This window comes from Diadema setosum, chromosome 4 (genome assembly GCF_964275005.1).
Source record: "Diadema setosum chromosome 4, eeDiaSeto1, whole genome shotgun sequence".
Classification (NCBI taxonomy): domain Eukaryota; kingdom Metazoa; phylum Echinodermata; class Echinoidea; order Diadematoida; family Diadematidae; genus Diadema; species Diadema setosum.
In genome coordinates this window covers 16,021,028-16,036,193 of record NC_092688.1, presented here as the reverse complement: position 1 = coordinate 16,036,193, position 15,166 = coordinate 16,021,028, and the positions used below count along the sequence as shown (strand labels likewise).

The 15,166-nt window shown below is 36.7% G+C and overlaps 1 protein-coding gene across 1 annotated transcript in view; it reads left to right on the top strand.

Annotated features, from left to right (window-relative positions):
• Positions 1 to 7,145, top strand: part of LOC140227650 (uncharacterized) — a 65,426-nt gene extending 58,281 nt beyond the window's left edge. Inside the window, exons 14-17 of the mRNA XM_072308068.1 lie at positions 220 to 415; positions 790 to 903; positions 5,544 to 5,617; positions 7,127 to 7,145. Coding sequence (XP_072164169.1) covers positions 220 to 415; positions 790 to 903; positions 5,544 to 5,602 — 369 coding nt within the window. The 3' untranslated portion in view covers positions 5,603 to 5,617; positions 7,127 to 7,145. The remainder of the gene's footprint in view (positions 1 to 219; positions 416 to 789; positions 904 to 5,543; positions 5,618 to 7,126) is intronic.
• The last annotated feature ends 8,021 nt before the right edge of the window (positions 7,146 to 15,166 follow it).

The window sequence follows — 15,166 nt, the reverse complement described above, 5'->3', positions numbered from 1 at the left end:
TGTTTGTTAAATGGAGTACCTGATGGGAAAGAATGATTAATTTAAATATCACATGGGAAAAGTATATAACATTATTCAACTTTGTAGAACTTATTCTGATGCTAGGCACATCTCACAGATTTAAGGAATATTGTTACTTACAGGAGAGGTATAATGTGCAACATCTGTCAGTTGTGCCTTTCTCATAGTGTGACTTTACTTAATCATGGCTTCATTCAGTTGCCCAAATCACCGCTCGATCCGACGATTGCGACGTCGACAACCAACGGCAACAACAACGTGCCGCAGTGGAAGAAGGACCTCATGGAAAAGAAGAAACTGATCCCAAGGTTGCCCTCATTTGACCGGGAGGAGAAAGGTTCCGTGGAGTCCAACAAGTCGGAGAAGGGCCTGAAGAGGCATACCATTGCGGCAGGTAACTTACATTTTTCCCTTTAAAGGTATATCCCTTTATTATTTCCTTTGGTATGATATATGATGATGTGGTATTTGAAAATTGTCCTACTGATGTCTTGATTCTTGATGTCTTGATTCCGCGGAATTAAAAACATGTGAAAGTTATCTTACCCGGCCGAGTGCAAAAAATTAGTCGGGCAAAAATATCCACTTTTACAGTAACATATCCTGCAGTTTACCAGTCGCAAACAAGGGAGGCGTTAACCACAGTACAGAGTTTATGGATTTGTAGATGGTACTCTGCTTCTTAATAGACACTACGTGTAGATGCACCTAAAAGTGCTTAATCAAGTATAAACATTTACAATCACATTATTTGCCTGTTGGGTACAGATCTTCCAACCATCAACATTCCCCCTGGGCAGAAGACGGGGACACCCTCGTGGAAACAGGAGCTAGAGAAGAAGAACGCCCGACTAGCCAAACACCTCGCCAACAAAGATGCAGGTATGATTGCCCTCTGTTAACCCCATTGTTGCTGTCAGCTACCCATCTGCACACTTTGCCAACGTTGTTCTTAGACTGTGATCCTTCAAGAGTTAAACGCTATCTTCTCTCCACCTATGCTGAAGTGTGTATTGAGTGATTGCACAAACAGTCCTAGGACAAAAGAGTCTCAGCCTTGAAGCAAGGCTAACCTGTGTTTCTCTCATATTATGGTGTTGGCGCTCACTGTACTATCATACTGTCAAGATGCGACACACAGTGTACTGCTTGTAAGAGATATTGCAAAGTAGTGTTTGGTGAGTTTTTTCTGTCCCTTATCTATTGCAGTCCTGGCTGTGAGGTTGGTAAAGATACAAACTTGTGCATCTGCTCTGAGTCTTTAGGGGGAGTGGGTTAGATCGTGGACAGTGATGGTAGTATCCTACATTGTGCGGCCTTTGCACATGCATACAATTGTATATCATTTCAACTGAAAGAGTCTCATTTGAGTACTCCAATCAAGAAATTTAAGGAAGGGTGATTTCTTTTCAACTTTTATTCTTTGTTATTGGGTATTTACATTTTCCTATTTCATCTTTGCTCCAAACATAGAGGTATTCGCAAGCAGATTTGTCAAGATATGTATTAAGGCTTGTGCAGCCCATCTCATGTGATGTATATCAAATCTGTCGCTAGCCATCAGCAACCTCATCACTGCACAAAATGTTACTGACGATTTCTGACAGTACCATTAGGAGGGTTAAAGCTCAAGTGCATCTTCCTTCTTGCAGAATAGTTCGTGCAAACTTTTCCTAAGACTTGTCATTTCATGAATAATACCTTTCAAATACAAATTTTGCTGCCATTGCGGGATCTGGAATAACTCATCCACCAACTATGTGTATCTTCCTTTCTAAAAAAATTGAAAAGCTCATTTGAATCTAAGCAAGCACCTCTTCCACTTTGAAATATTGGATGGCAACATTTCTGGTGGCACTATTGATGGTATTGTGAAAGCAAATTTGAAGTGGGTATCTGCCTTGTCTTTTCATCTCTGCATGAAAGAGGGTTTACATCAGATGTGGCGAACTAAGAAGACATATTTCCATGTAGAAATTGAGTCTTCTTGCAACAGCAAAACATTTCTCCTCAGCACTTTTTCATGGTTGATATGTAGCTTAAGCTCCTATTAGATAGAGGCCTTTTCAATGTTAAGCATGTGTGTAGGATCATATAATATCTCAAGAAAACCTCAAATGCAATAACCACTGTTTGCGATGTGTTGAGCGATATCCTATATACTTCAATAAGAAGCAGTGGGTTCCCATGAAATGTTGACTCACAAAGATTGATATGTCTCCATATTACATGTATGGTCCTTCCTCATAACTCACTGATGGGTTTAGAACTCCAAAGTTAGTATTCACGTTCAAGTTTGAAAAAAATTGACTGAGTATCAGTGGATAACCATTGTATTGCAGTGCATAGTATGTGGGAGCTGGAGCTGAAATTCTGGCAGGGGTATTCATGGGGGATGAATGCTGACAAAACTGCGCACACTCCCCTTAATCATCCCACTCCTGCTAAAGATAGCATACTTACAAATTAACCCTTTGTTTCCTCCAAGTGCCGATTGGCTCAGAAAAACCCCATAGCGCTGTACACACTGTCCAAAGTCCTTAGCATGGGAAGGGTTAACCTGCACAGAGACTGTCCTCTCCTTTCTCTTGTACTGCACCGATATAACAGTATACCTGTTGCTCTTATTCGTGAGAAAATATGGTAACACTCTCTCCTGACATTAGAAAAACTAGTTAGCAAGAAGCACATGGACTTTTATAGAAGATGGAAAAAAGCAAAATCCTGCCTCCTCTTGTACCTCCCCCAGTGTCTCATGTCGCCATGGAAACAGACTTATCAATGCTAGGTTCTATTTCTGTTCCCATGTCTTGTTTTCATTATCCATGTACAAAAGTATATGGGAGCTCTTTTTTCCCCTCTCTCACCATCCCTCTGATCTCTTGGCATTACTTTTTTTGTACGCTGATGAAGAATTGTCACCCCTTATTGTTAATTTGGACTTAGAAACTCTTGAAGAGTGTATAGATTCATAAGTCAGGGTGTTATACATTGTGACAGACGGAATCCTTTCAGAAAAGAGCCTGCTACATTCGCAAGTATTTTGAAAGATGTAATTAAAGGGACCCATTCCGCTACAATACATCTTTCACCACAACATTTATTTGTTTGCTAGGTTCTTTTGCTTGTTTTTCTTTCCCAAAAAGTGGTTTTGGAGGCCGAAAGGAGAAGTAGTTGAATTGTACAATAAAACATGAATCTTAATTATACAAAAAGTGGGACTGGCAATCAAGATTTTACTCAAATAAAGATTCTGATATGGGATCATGTAATGACCAGTCAGAAAGGTACAAATTATGTCTTGAGTTAAAAACCTACTGTTCAGCCTTTCCTAAAAGGATAATTCATTTAGGTGATCAACAGTGGTGTAAAAAGGCAAGCTTGTTGTCTATTTGCAAGCTTCAAAATATCATGAATGGTGTGTGGATATTTGTGAAGAAGAACACTTTCAACAAAATCAGCAGTTCTGTATTAGACTTGTGTTCAGAATCAAAAAAAAAAAAAAATCACAGATTGAAGTTGTGACCATTGTAATGTATCTATTGTGGTAGACAACCCAGAGGTGATGTAGAAAGACTATCTTCTTCTTTTTTTTTTAAGTGACTCTTCTGTTTTTGATGGTGTTTTTTTTTTTTTTTTTACATCCACAGTTTTCATTATTTATTTTTGTACATAGAATACATACTTGGCATAAATTCTTAAAGACAAATATTTTTAAGAAATGGCATAAAATACATTGAAAAATTTTCTTACATATCCTGTTGGACAGACAGATTATTTGATATGAATTTAAAGAAAATTACCAAGTTGTTTTGCATACAGAGCAGATACACTGTGCTTGCAAAAATAGTTGCTAGTCTTTAACAAGAAGGATGACATTTTTGAGGTGGTCATGAGATGTTTTGGTAGATGACTGACCAACATAAAAAGTTTATTATTGTTGTTGTTATTATTATTTGTCATGTTTTATTCCTAGCATTTCACTGATCTCCTTCATTCAGGTTCAAGCAGTCATTTGTTAATCTTATCTTTTTTCCTTCATAATTCTCCTTTGAAATGTTTTAGACTGCAATGATTTGTTAAGGGAACACATTAAAGCTGAATGTTTATTGTCATATCAAATATCTATGCACATCAGTCACTGGTACAGCTGTAGCTGTGTATATTGATTAAAACAAATTAAAAAGCAGATGATATTTTCCATAACTTTTTTTTAGTACTTCTTAACAAAAAAATACAATAAATTCTACAGAGAAAAGGCAGAAGTATTGCTTGTTTTGGACTATGTGGTTTTCCTTACTATGGCTGTTTAAGCTCTTTGCTCCTAGCATTGTTATTTCTCTTTTTATTTGAAAGATTTTGTCCTTCTCCTTGTGAATGTCTGTAAAGTCTTCTTAAAGAAAAGTGTTAACGTGTGCACTTTGCTGGCTTACCTTTTCCCCTCTTTCTTCCCTTTCATTCCATCCCCACTCCCTCTCCGTGGTTGGATCTCTTCATATCACCCTCCCAATGACCCACCTGTGTTTTTGTTATAAATGCATGTGATTTGTTTCAAACAAAATAACCAAACAAACATGTGTTGTGTCTGGTGATGCACCCTTGTGATATTGTTTCACCTCTAACATTCCCGATCACATCTCCCCTCATTTTGCAATCTCTACCGATCCCTTATGTTATATCTTGTCATAAATTAATCTTTGCTGTGTGCATTTTTCCATTTTGTTATGTGTTTGTTTGTTTTTTTCACATTACTTGCCAATCTGCACGCTTATCTAAAATCACAATTTTGTGACTTTTCTGTTTATTGGCACCACTTCCTACAATTTTCCTCTACTAATTATGATTTTGTGTCATATTTTTATTTTTGTTAATCTGCCTAACCTATTACTGCTGTTGATGGTAAAAACAAAACAAAAACAAATCTAAAAAATTATATTTTGTTTGTTCTGTGTTGATTTCATACATGTGTTGCCCATGCCTGTGTTGTGCACATGTTTATCTCTACTTCTGACAAACCAAAATATTTTCAATGTGTCATGAAACAAAAATTTGTTTTTGTTGATTCCAAAAAAAATTGCATTCAACTCCATATTTTTTGTGTTGTGGTATCATTTTTCTTGATGTTATGTTGTATTGTAAATACATATTTCCTGCATCTGTATCACTGCCCATGCTCTGTGACCATATCTAATATTTTTCAATTTTGCTGTCAATGTCACCTTTATTTCATGCTTTACACTCATTTGGTTTTTTTTTTAAAATGAATACATGTGTATTTTGTTTCGTGTTTTGTTATACTGTAATTTGCAAATATTGCGTACTAACCACTGCGACCATGACATTTGTTGCCACTTGTGGGCTTGGCCATGCTCAACCATGCATCAATTCATCCTAACAATGTAAAAACCTCATCGCCACACCCACACAAACAACCCCTCCGTCATACCCTCCCATTCTCTGCAATGCCCTTCTGCCACTGCGCCCCTCTGCCCCACCCCCCTCCCCACACCCACACTCGCTAGGTCCCGAGATCAAATCGTCCGGGGGAAACGTGGAAAATGTGACCACCGCCAGTTCGTGAGCTGTGCCTATAATGGTATAAACGTGATTCTCTCTTCTTCTCATGTGCGTATCTCTCATACCTGTTGCGGCAAAGCTCCTTTCGATTTAAAAAAAAAGTTTTTGTTTTGTTTCTTTCTTGTTCTCTCTGCCCTGTCACCCAGCGCTGACTTTGTTCTGAAGATTTGTTATTGAGTTTTCATTTTTTTGGTAATTTTCTAGATTTCTGCTCAGAGAGAAGAATTCTTTCTCATAATAAACAACTTCAATCATGTTTGAAGTCATTCCTTAGCATGGGTACAATGATGCCATCAGGGTTTTTGTTTTGCGCCTCTGTTGTAAATGAGTTTACAGATACTGTGGGATTATATTTCAGTTTGATTGAACTAAGTACATGGCTGTACATCAACATCACCTTGAGAGCCAGGAAAAGAAGCTGTAGTCAATATACCAGTAAAACCAAATTGGCCACATCAGTGCACCGATACAAAAATCAGTAGAAAAACAGACTTTGCACATGTAATGGTCTTTTTCTTCCTTTGAATAGTACTAAGTATACAGTATATATATTTTTTTTTTTTCTTTCTTTCTTTTTTTTTTTTTTAAGGCAACAATTAACCATGATTTTTTTTTTTTTTTAATGGACATGTTGGATTTTGTGTGCATTACATTAATGTTTTTTATTTTTTTTTGGTATCTTCTTTTTTTTTTAATCAACTCCAATCTCAAGCTGGATAATAGATCTGTATGGTATTCCAATGCATACTCTCCTTTTCAAAGAAATTTTTGGGATGTGGCTTATAAATATGAACAAATCTTGCCAAATTTCACACATCTTATACTAAAGTTTTCATATCAGCTTCAGCAATGCTTTAGAATTGCTATTACATGAACATATACAGCTACATGTACAAGGCATGAATCTCCTTTGATTTGCAGCATATTTTGCATAAACTCTGTGGGATTTCTGGGGTCTTTTTAAAGTCTTTTTTATTATCATGGATATTATGAGAGCTTCTTTATCAGTCTGATGGCATTCATTTCTTCCAAAGAATATCTTCAAAAGAATTTTGGCTGCTTTCATTCCAGAAAATCCTACAAATACAGAATGCTTATCTTTCATACAGAAATGTCAAGGTCTCATTTCATGGAACGACATTCAGGCATAAATTGTACACGGTTGCTATCAAACTGATCATTGATAGCCCTAGTTTGTTTTTCATATTGCAATTGGGAAAAGTAAGCTCACTGTTTTTTATTTCTATTTCTCACATTGTGCTGTGGGAGAAAAAAATGAATAATGTTTTAACAAGTCGAAAATTGTAGCAGTTAATGTACGGTAGCAATGAGACTAACACCATCTCCAGGCACTACCACATACGCAATGAAAGGGGGAAGACATAGTGACATGTCTGCAAAATTATCAGAGCAACATACATTGTATGCAAAGTATCTCGCCTTGATAGCACTTCATGAAGAGGATGCCTCAATCTGATATTTTTTGTTCATTTCTGTTGTCATTTTGCTCACCCCACCTATTTCACAGAACGAGAGAAGGAGTAGGACACCTGTTAGCAGGCACTGGACCCATTGTTGATTGAGAGACACTGGTAGGATTGTCGACTGCCATGCTTGGTGACCTTTGAACCCTCTCAGGCATGGACACACTGCAGGGTGTTTCTTTTCTTTCCCTCATGAATATTAATTACGTAATGACAGCCCCAGACTTGGATCGATCCATTGCGAGAGAGAGAGAGGGGTGCAGGCAGCATGCCAAGTGAGGGGGTAACCACGGGTATAGCAAGCTGTGCATTACAGCTGAAACGGTGGATGCATGCTCCCTGTCATCCACCCCCACACCTGCTTCCTACCAAACGTACCGGACTCGATGAGCGAAATCACGGTGAAAGTTCACTGCTCCAACGAGTAAACTTTGCAGGAAAGCTCCTGTGAATGGATCACGTCTGTAGCGTCAGCCACGCCAGCCTGTCTGCTTCAGATTGATATTAAAGCTACTTGATGTTAGGAAGACTAACTGCGGGAGTGGGATCCAAGTGGGGACTTCGAGCCTAATTGCCCGAGGATCAAGTTCAGCGGTAACCAAAGCTTCCATGGCAGCAAGTAGATATCCCTACAGCCAACTTAGTGTCGCTGTGATGGTAGCAACTGCTCCAAGCTACAGTGATACGGAGTCATTGGTGGAATTGGGCCTTGATATCTCATATAGTAATATGTTAAAGTGAGGATTGATTGTGAAGTGATGTACATAGGTTGGCCTGTTTAGTTTTCCCTTCACATTTAATTTCTTATTTCCATTTTCTGTGTGATTTCTCGGTATGCCTATATTAACCGCTACTTGTTTATCTTCACCCGGAATTCACTGTCGGAATTGCACTAAGGCCTCTCTAATTGTGGATGAGTAATTGCTATAATTGCCAACCATTTATAGCCACTTATGATTTTGTGAATATGTAATGATTGTTTCGTGTATATATTGCAAAATGTTTTTCAACAAAGTCTCTATGTTTATTGAACATGTGTAGTATTAAAAGTCAAAGATACATAGTCTATTAGTCTTGGTTGAATGTTTTATATGTTGTGAAGTTTCAAAGTTTATATTGCTTTTATTTAATGAATCAGAAAGAGAAAAAATAATCATTATTAAAGCGGAATTTTCAAGACATTGGAATGTGAGCCGTTCATAGTTTACTAACTTGTGTATGTTGAGTGTTATGTAGTGATACTGTGAAATTTTGTTTATTTTGCCTTTTTTCGAGACGGGAAAAGAATGCATTACTTCCCATTTACAGTTTAAATCATACCCTGAGAAATGACTATAAATCAAAAACAATAACCTCTGTCAATTACTTCGTAAGTCTTAAACAACCGCATTGGTGTTGACCAAATTACAAATCGTAGCTAAGAGCTCCTACCGTTGATTCTCCATCACCATTTTGAAATGACAAAGATAACTTTTATTATACGCGCTCTATCTCTATGTATAATGATGTATGCAGTGACTGGGGTTAATGATAGTCTGTAAAGTGCATTGAGATACTGAACAAGTGTGAAGCTACTGTAAAAGTGGAAATTTTCGCGGTGTTGAAATTTTCGCGCATTTCGCGCAACCAGAAACTAGCAATGAAACTAGAAAGTGATAGTCTGTAAAGTGCATTGAGATACTGAACAAGTGTGAAGCTACTGTAAAAGTGGAAATTTTCGCGGTGTTGAAATTTTCGCGCATTTCGCGCAACCAGAAACTAGCGCGAAAATAAAAACACATGAATATTTTTGCTTGCCATACGTTCCTGTGCGTGATGTCTTGATTCCGCGGAATTAAAAACACGCGAAACTCTTCTGACCCGGCCTACCGCGAAAAATTAGTCACGCGAAAATATCCACTTTTACAGTATATAAAAACTAACTTTTTTATTATTATGTATTGCTCTTATTCTGTGATAAACTTGTCAATTTGATACTCATGAATCAAAGCATGAAGCATAGGTTGATGGATTTCTAAATACAACATAGTATAAAAAAAGGTAGGAAAAAAAGACAAGCAAAATTACAAAGTAGTCCCAAAGCCCCAACCTCCTAAGATAGTTTAACCCTTTTCGTGCTTCGTTTGCTGATCAGCACAGATGTCTGGAAACTAGATGTCAATGAATAAATCCCTCTATTCCCTATTGTGTTAACCAGGGCCTTTGCTAATGAAAAGGAAAAAAATAGATAAAAAAGAATGGGCAAGTTCAGCTTCGTTTCTGAGCACATAAAGAGTCATGAAAGTCAGTACAGAGATGTTTCATAGTGATACTTAATTCCAAACATGACAGAGGTATAAAGTTCGTTATTTGATCCTGCGATGCTCACTCCCAGTCGTGAAAGTTGCAAAATTACCCTAAGTGAGTCTTCCCATGTTGTTTGAATATTACGAAATTCATTGATGCATAATGTGAGTTGAATATGCCGGAAAGGATAAAAGAACAGTCGTTCATATGAAAATTTCACTGTACATTGTGCGTAATCATTGTGGTCTTACGTGTACACATCATACAATTCCGCGAAGTTGTTTGCCCCATGTAAATTTTAACTTCAGAAGAAATTAATGTTGGAAATCATCACACATGCTAGTCTGCTCCTCATTTAGCTCAGACTTCAAATCTCTGAGTTTGTTTGATGTTGCTTATGGAGTTGAACTGTTTATGTGTGTTTGTGCAGCACTGTTCTTAATTCATAAATGTGTTATTTTGATGTAAAGTGATTTATATGCAGTTAAACCACTACATTTGAGCAATGATACATGAAGTATTTGAGGTAATTACTTTCACATTGTCATGTTTTCCAAGTGTATGCAAGTAATCAAAACCTACAGCTCATATAGAAATTTTATGCAGAGACCAATTCCAGGTAAACAGTAAATGTTGTCAGTGCTATTGCCATGTGCACTCAATGTTGTATTGGAGAAGTTCCGCATCAACTTGGGGTGCTTTTAAAGCAAACTTTTGTGGCTAGAAACATGGTTTTAAAGCTGTTTTGTAGCCTATATGATTGTAAATGGTAGTAGTGATTACAATTTTGGTTTTTGTATATGGTTTTGAAAGCAAAACACTGTGGAGGTGTAAATCAAAACCGCAATTCTCTAGAAAAAAGCTTTTGAAAGTTATAAAATAATGCAGTGTGGTTTCAATGATGCCACAGTTGCGCATGCCGTTTGACGCAGTTGCCAAGGGACAAGCTGTGTATAATAAGATTCACAGTGGCACAACCCGAGCAAGCCTCAGTCAGAAACATGCTTGGGAGAAACTCTTTGAAATGCTCCTCGCTCAAACCATGTTTCAAAGCCATGTTTCAAAATTGCATTTTAAAACCGTGTTTTTAAACCATGTTTGAAAGCCATGATTTAAAACTATGTTTCAAAACCGTGCTTTAAAACCATGCTTCAAAACCATGTTTCAAAACCATGTTTCAAAACCATGTTTTAAAGCCATGTTTCAAAACAGCAATTCTTGGTATGCAAAATCTTGTAAACGCAGCCTAACTCTAGCAGGCAAAGACATTTCAATAGTTTTCCATTCTAAACCAGAGCTGTACATTCTGAATACAAAGATCGTTGTATCAGCAATATGTAAAATTGTTTCCATCGCGTCTGCTATCTGTAAAAATCATTTCAAGCTACAGGAAAGCATGTCAACAGATGGAAGTTGATGTAGTAGGTTGGAGGATAGTGTTGGATGATGTTTGCATTTTTCCCCTGGGATCTGTGTCCTGACTGCCTAATCTAATGGTCATCTATGCAAATTAGGAGTAGGAGAGAGATGGGTGAACTGTGGCAAGAATTAGAGGAAATTGTGTGTAAACAATATTGGCTGATTAAAACCCACAAGGCACAAGTTCCTTAGCTTGTGTTCCATCGATGCCAGGAAATAACCGCAGAACTTCTAGAATTTGTGCTATCTCTATAAAGCTGTGCATAAAGAGGTTGATCTGTTAATGGCAGAATGCAAGATTTTACACTGCCCTGCAACTGGTCCCTGTTGTTCAAGAGGTTAAACATTAAAACAGGACTACAAGAACACTTGACCATGAGACTTGAATGCTAAGTTCTTGTTGATCACAATATGAGTTATTTCAGTACACTGTAGTTTATGTTTTGACAAAAACAACAACACTGGTCCAGGTTAGAAAACAAAATCAACTGAACATTTTACATGATTTTCTTGTCACTGCCATTTAATATCTTCACCAATGAGAGTTTGATGATGTGATGGAGATAGCAAACATTTGCAATGTGTGTATGGATGGATGTTGCCGCTCTCGGTCTATTCATTACAAGGTGGGAATTTGACTGGGTTCTCAAAGTATGCCAAATGTTAGATAAAATTCTGTGTCGGTTAAATTTTCGAAAAAGAAGATATTAATCGTAACTGGCATTAGGAAAGAAAGTGATATGTTATTGTGTTCTCACAATTACGTAATAAGGTCAGTATTTTTATGTTATTAAACTGCCCATATAATTTTGAATGAAGCTGAGTTACTCTTAACAGGTACATGATGTTCTGAAGGTCATTTCCCAGCTCTCTATGTACATGTATTTGTTTGTCAAGTGTTAATAATTAGTGTGTATGGTCATGCGAAGTTAAATGTTTTGGTGTTTCATCTTTCATATCAGTATTGATATTTTAACAAAGACATGGGATAATGGTCAAGTCTTGGATGTCAAGATGTTATGTTTCATTGTAAAATTATGTTCCAGTGTCAGTATTTGTACATGCAAACTGACTGAAATGGACGTTGATACATTTCTGAGGGTTGGATTGCCTATTCTAGAGATAACTTCACTCTCTATATTTGTTTTCCTTCCTCTACCCAAATGCATGGTGGGGATGAAACCTGTATGATGCTCTGGTAAAGAATGTCTACAATACACTGCCCAAAGTGACATCCTAGAATGAAATATGTCTACTTTCAGTTTAATCAGCAAGCTACAACTTCATTATTTTTTTCAATTCTTGACGAAAAGATGAAGATAGAATGTGGATAATATACATGTATGTATACATACACTTTAAGCACGTAGTATGTAATTAGTAACAGAGATGCAGTGTCTGTCCTTTAAGGCTTATACTTTCTGTGGTATTTCCTGTGTACATGCAGCATGAAATTGCAGATTTATGATGCTTGAAGTTGTCAGGAGTAGGGGTCTTAAAGGAATAGATTTAGTAGGAAGGAAAGAAAAAAATGACAACAAATTGAAACAAAACTGAAAGGTGTTGAAAAATGTTGCCCAGAATATGCCTCGGTCATCAACGCAGTTTGATTTGTGATCGACAGTGCCTTCTGCCTGTAGAAAACATAAAACAGTCACAATCACAATCACAGTTATAGACTAAGGTAGTATCCCTTCTGTGCAGGCTCTGCCATTTTGTCTCAAAATATTCCATCATGGTGGACTTTGGTATCAGATCAACCCTTGGTAAATTGTAGGGTCCCGCACTCTTAAGGCCATGGGTTATGAGTACACTCTATAAAAGGAGTCAACATGAATAGCATCTCAGATGCCAATGAGAAGATGAAGTGTATGATTTTAATAGATTCAAATCAAATGGTGTTCTGTTATAAATTATGAATGGCGAAATAGTTTGAATTTCCACATTTTTGCACAATATATCAGGGTTAACTTTTCATTGTAATAGATTGAACAAGTTTCATCGTTATCTCCTTTTGTAGTTTGAAATGAATTTGGAGATACATAATCACGTACTTATGAGACTACTGTTAGACCTGCGCTTCTCAACAGGTGGGCTGTTTAGCTCCCACATGTGGGCTATGAAGTTGGACAAAAATAAGATGAACTTGATTTGTATTTGATCTGACTGGAACTAGAAAAAATTTGTGGAAGCCAGAGGGCCTCGGATGGATAAAGGTTAAGAAGCACAGAGTGCTTTATTGTAGTTCTCTCATAGCTTACGCAGTAGGGATACTACCTCTAGAAAAGGAAAAAGTGACAGGGTTCTCAGTGAAAAATTGTCTTAATTTTTTTGTATTGAATCAGCAATGGTGCCTTACAGGGATCAGACAGCGCGTGAAACTGTGATTACTGTTACCACAGACTCATTGTACTTGTATATACATTATGGTGACGTGAATACATGAGATTTAATGAAGCTGCAAGAGAAATTCCAGGGTAGTCAGAGGGTTTACCATTGAGTGCCTAAAAGAAATTAGGATGAGTCGGATCTTGAGTACCATTCTGTGGTACCCAAAATGGAAAAAGATGGCAGGAAAAGTATGACATTTTGTGCTTCTTGTCCGTAAAGTGGAAAAGAATAAAAGATGCCCAACTATGATAGTCACATAAAGATTGCTAAGAATGCAAAAGAGATATCTTAGAAGTGGATCATCTTCTAGTGTAGCTATCATTTGAAAACATAATGAGACTGCCATGATTATCTTTTCTAAATCATACGAGTACGACTGTCATTAAAAAAGAATGAAATGAAATATTGGACATGATACGTGTTGCTCTTTTTGTTTTGTAAAATAGCAAAAAAAAAAAAAAAAAGGGATGGAGATTGACACTTTGGGACTCTGCTGTTTAGACTATTGTAGAGTACTGGTTATGGTTAGGGTGCCTGTTACAATGTAGGTTACAGCAATCAATTAAAAATAATGTTAACTTTTTAATGACTTCTAAAGTAAGCTTTTGGTTGACTTTCAACTAATCTAGAGTAATATTTGTTCACAACAAAAACGCCCAAAATGTTGTGAAGTGCGATAGACTGTAAAGAAAAAAAAAACCCAACAACAACCCTACATTCACTATGTTGTGATCTGTGGAACAGAAGCATGCTTTTTTATGAGGAAAAGGCTTGTCTGAACAGTGTTCAAGCGTTGCTTGTCATGAACATTATTTACTACAGTAGAGTCAAAACACTTGTGTGATGAACATGTGTTCGACAAATGCAGGGAACTATCCAGTGACGAGCTCAGATATTTTCGCTTTATTGTGTCATTTCCTGAACAATGAATTGCAGTTTTAGCGCCATCTGTTTTTGTTTTTGTTTTTATTGATCCATTCCAACCATTCCAGCAACCAGTTTTGAGATCTGATATATTTTTGTAGAGTGATGCAGGCATGTGCCACGGCTGGACTTCTGCTATTGTTCCATTTTCATTACCATTCTTTTTTGCCTGTTTCTTATAGTTAATATCTTGCACGTGCCACTGCTGGGTTTTTGTTTCCAAATTGAGCTTGATTTCTCTGTACATTTCTGGTTGTGTTGAGTTTATATCACTTCTGCTAGTAATCATTTGTGTATATTTCTGCTCGTCTGTGTGTGATGTAGCTGCCTCGTTTTCAGATCACGATTTATTAACATCTACATGTGGGTTTCAGACCTTGTTTGTGTAAAATTGTGTATTTGTTTCATTTTATTACTCAACTATCAAAGAGAAATTGACATGTTTTATTTGTAATATGGATAATGAAGTATACAGAATAGATGAGAATATATTGGGGCCAAGTTGTCATTGGCACAACACTCACTTGAACGAATATTCATACTGGATAGCAGTGCTATGAAGAGAAAAAAAAAATATGACAGCAAACTATAAACTCTTATTCCCATTATCAAGCCATCTGTGTTTTGGATATTACTTAGAATATGAATAGTTCATATGTAATATTAACTCAAATATATAGTGTGTTTGTATATTTAGATGTCATAATTTTTAATTACTTGTTTGCATCTGCTGTCATTAAATCATGTGTACATAAAAGAAAGCAAGGTACAAAATGTGTAGTACATGGAACTATCATTAAATGAAAGTATAAAAGGGACTGTGCTCGGATGACAAAATAATTAACAGGTATATTTAAAACTATGTATCAAACGTGATAAATGGACCATCCAGTAGACAGAATTAAAATACATCACTCTATCTTTCTCTTCAGTGGCATGTAGTATATTTGAACATAACATAAATGTTTCATGAGTAGATAGGAAGGCATTAGTGGTGGTAATCAACATTCCTCAAGTTTAACTCTTATTTCCATTTCAAAATACCTCTTGGAAAACATTCTTTC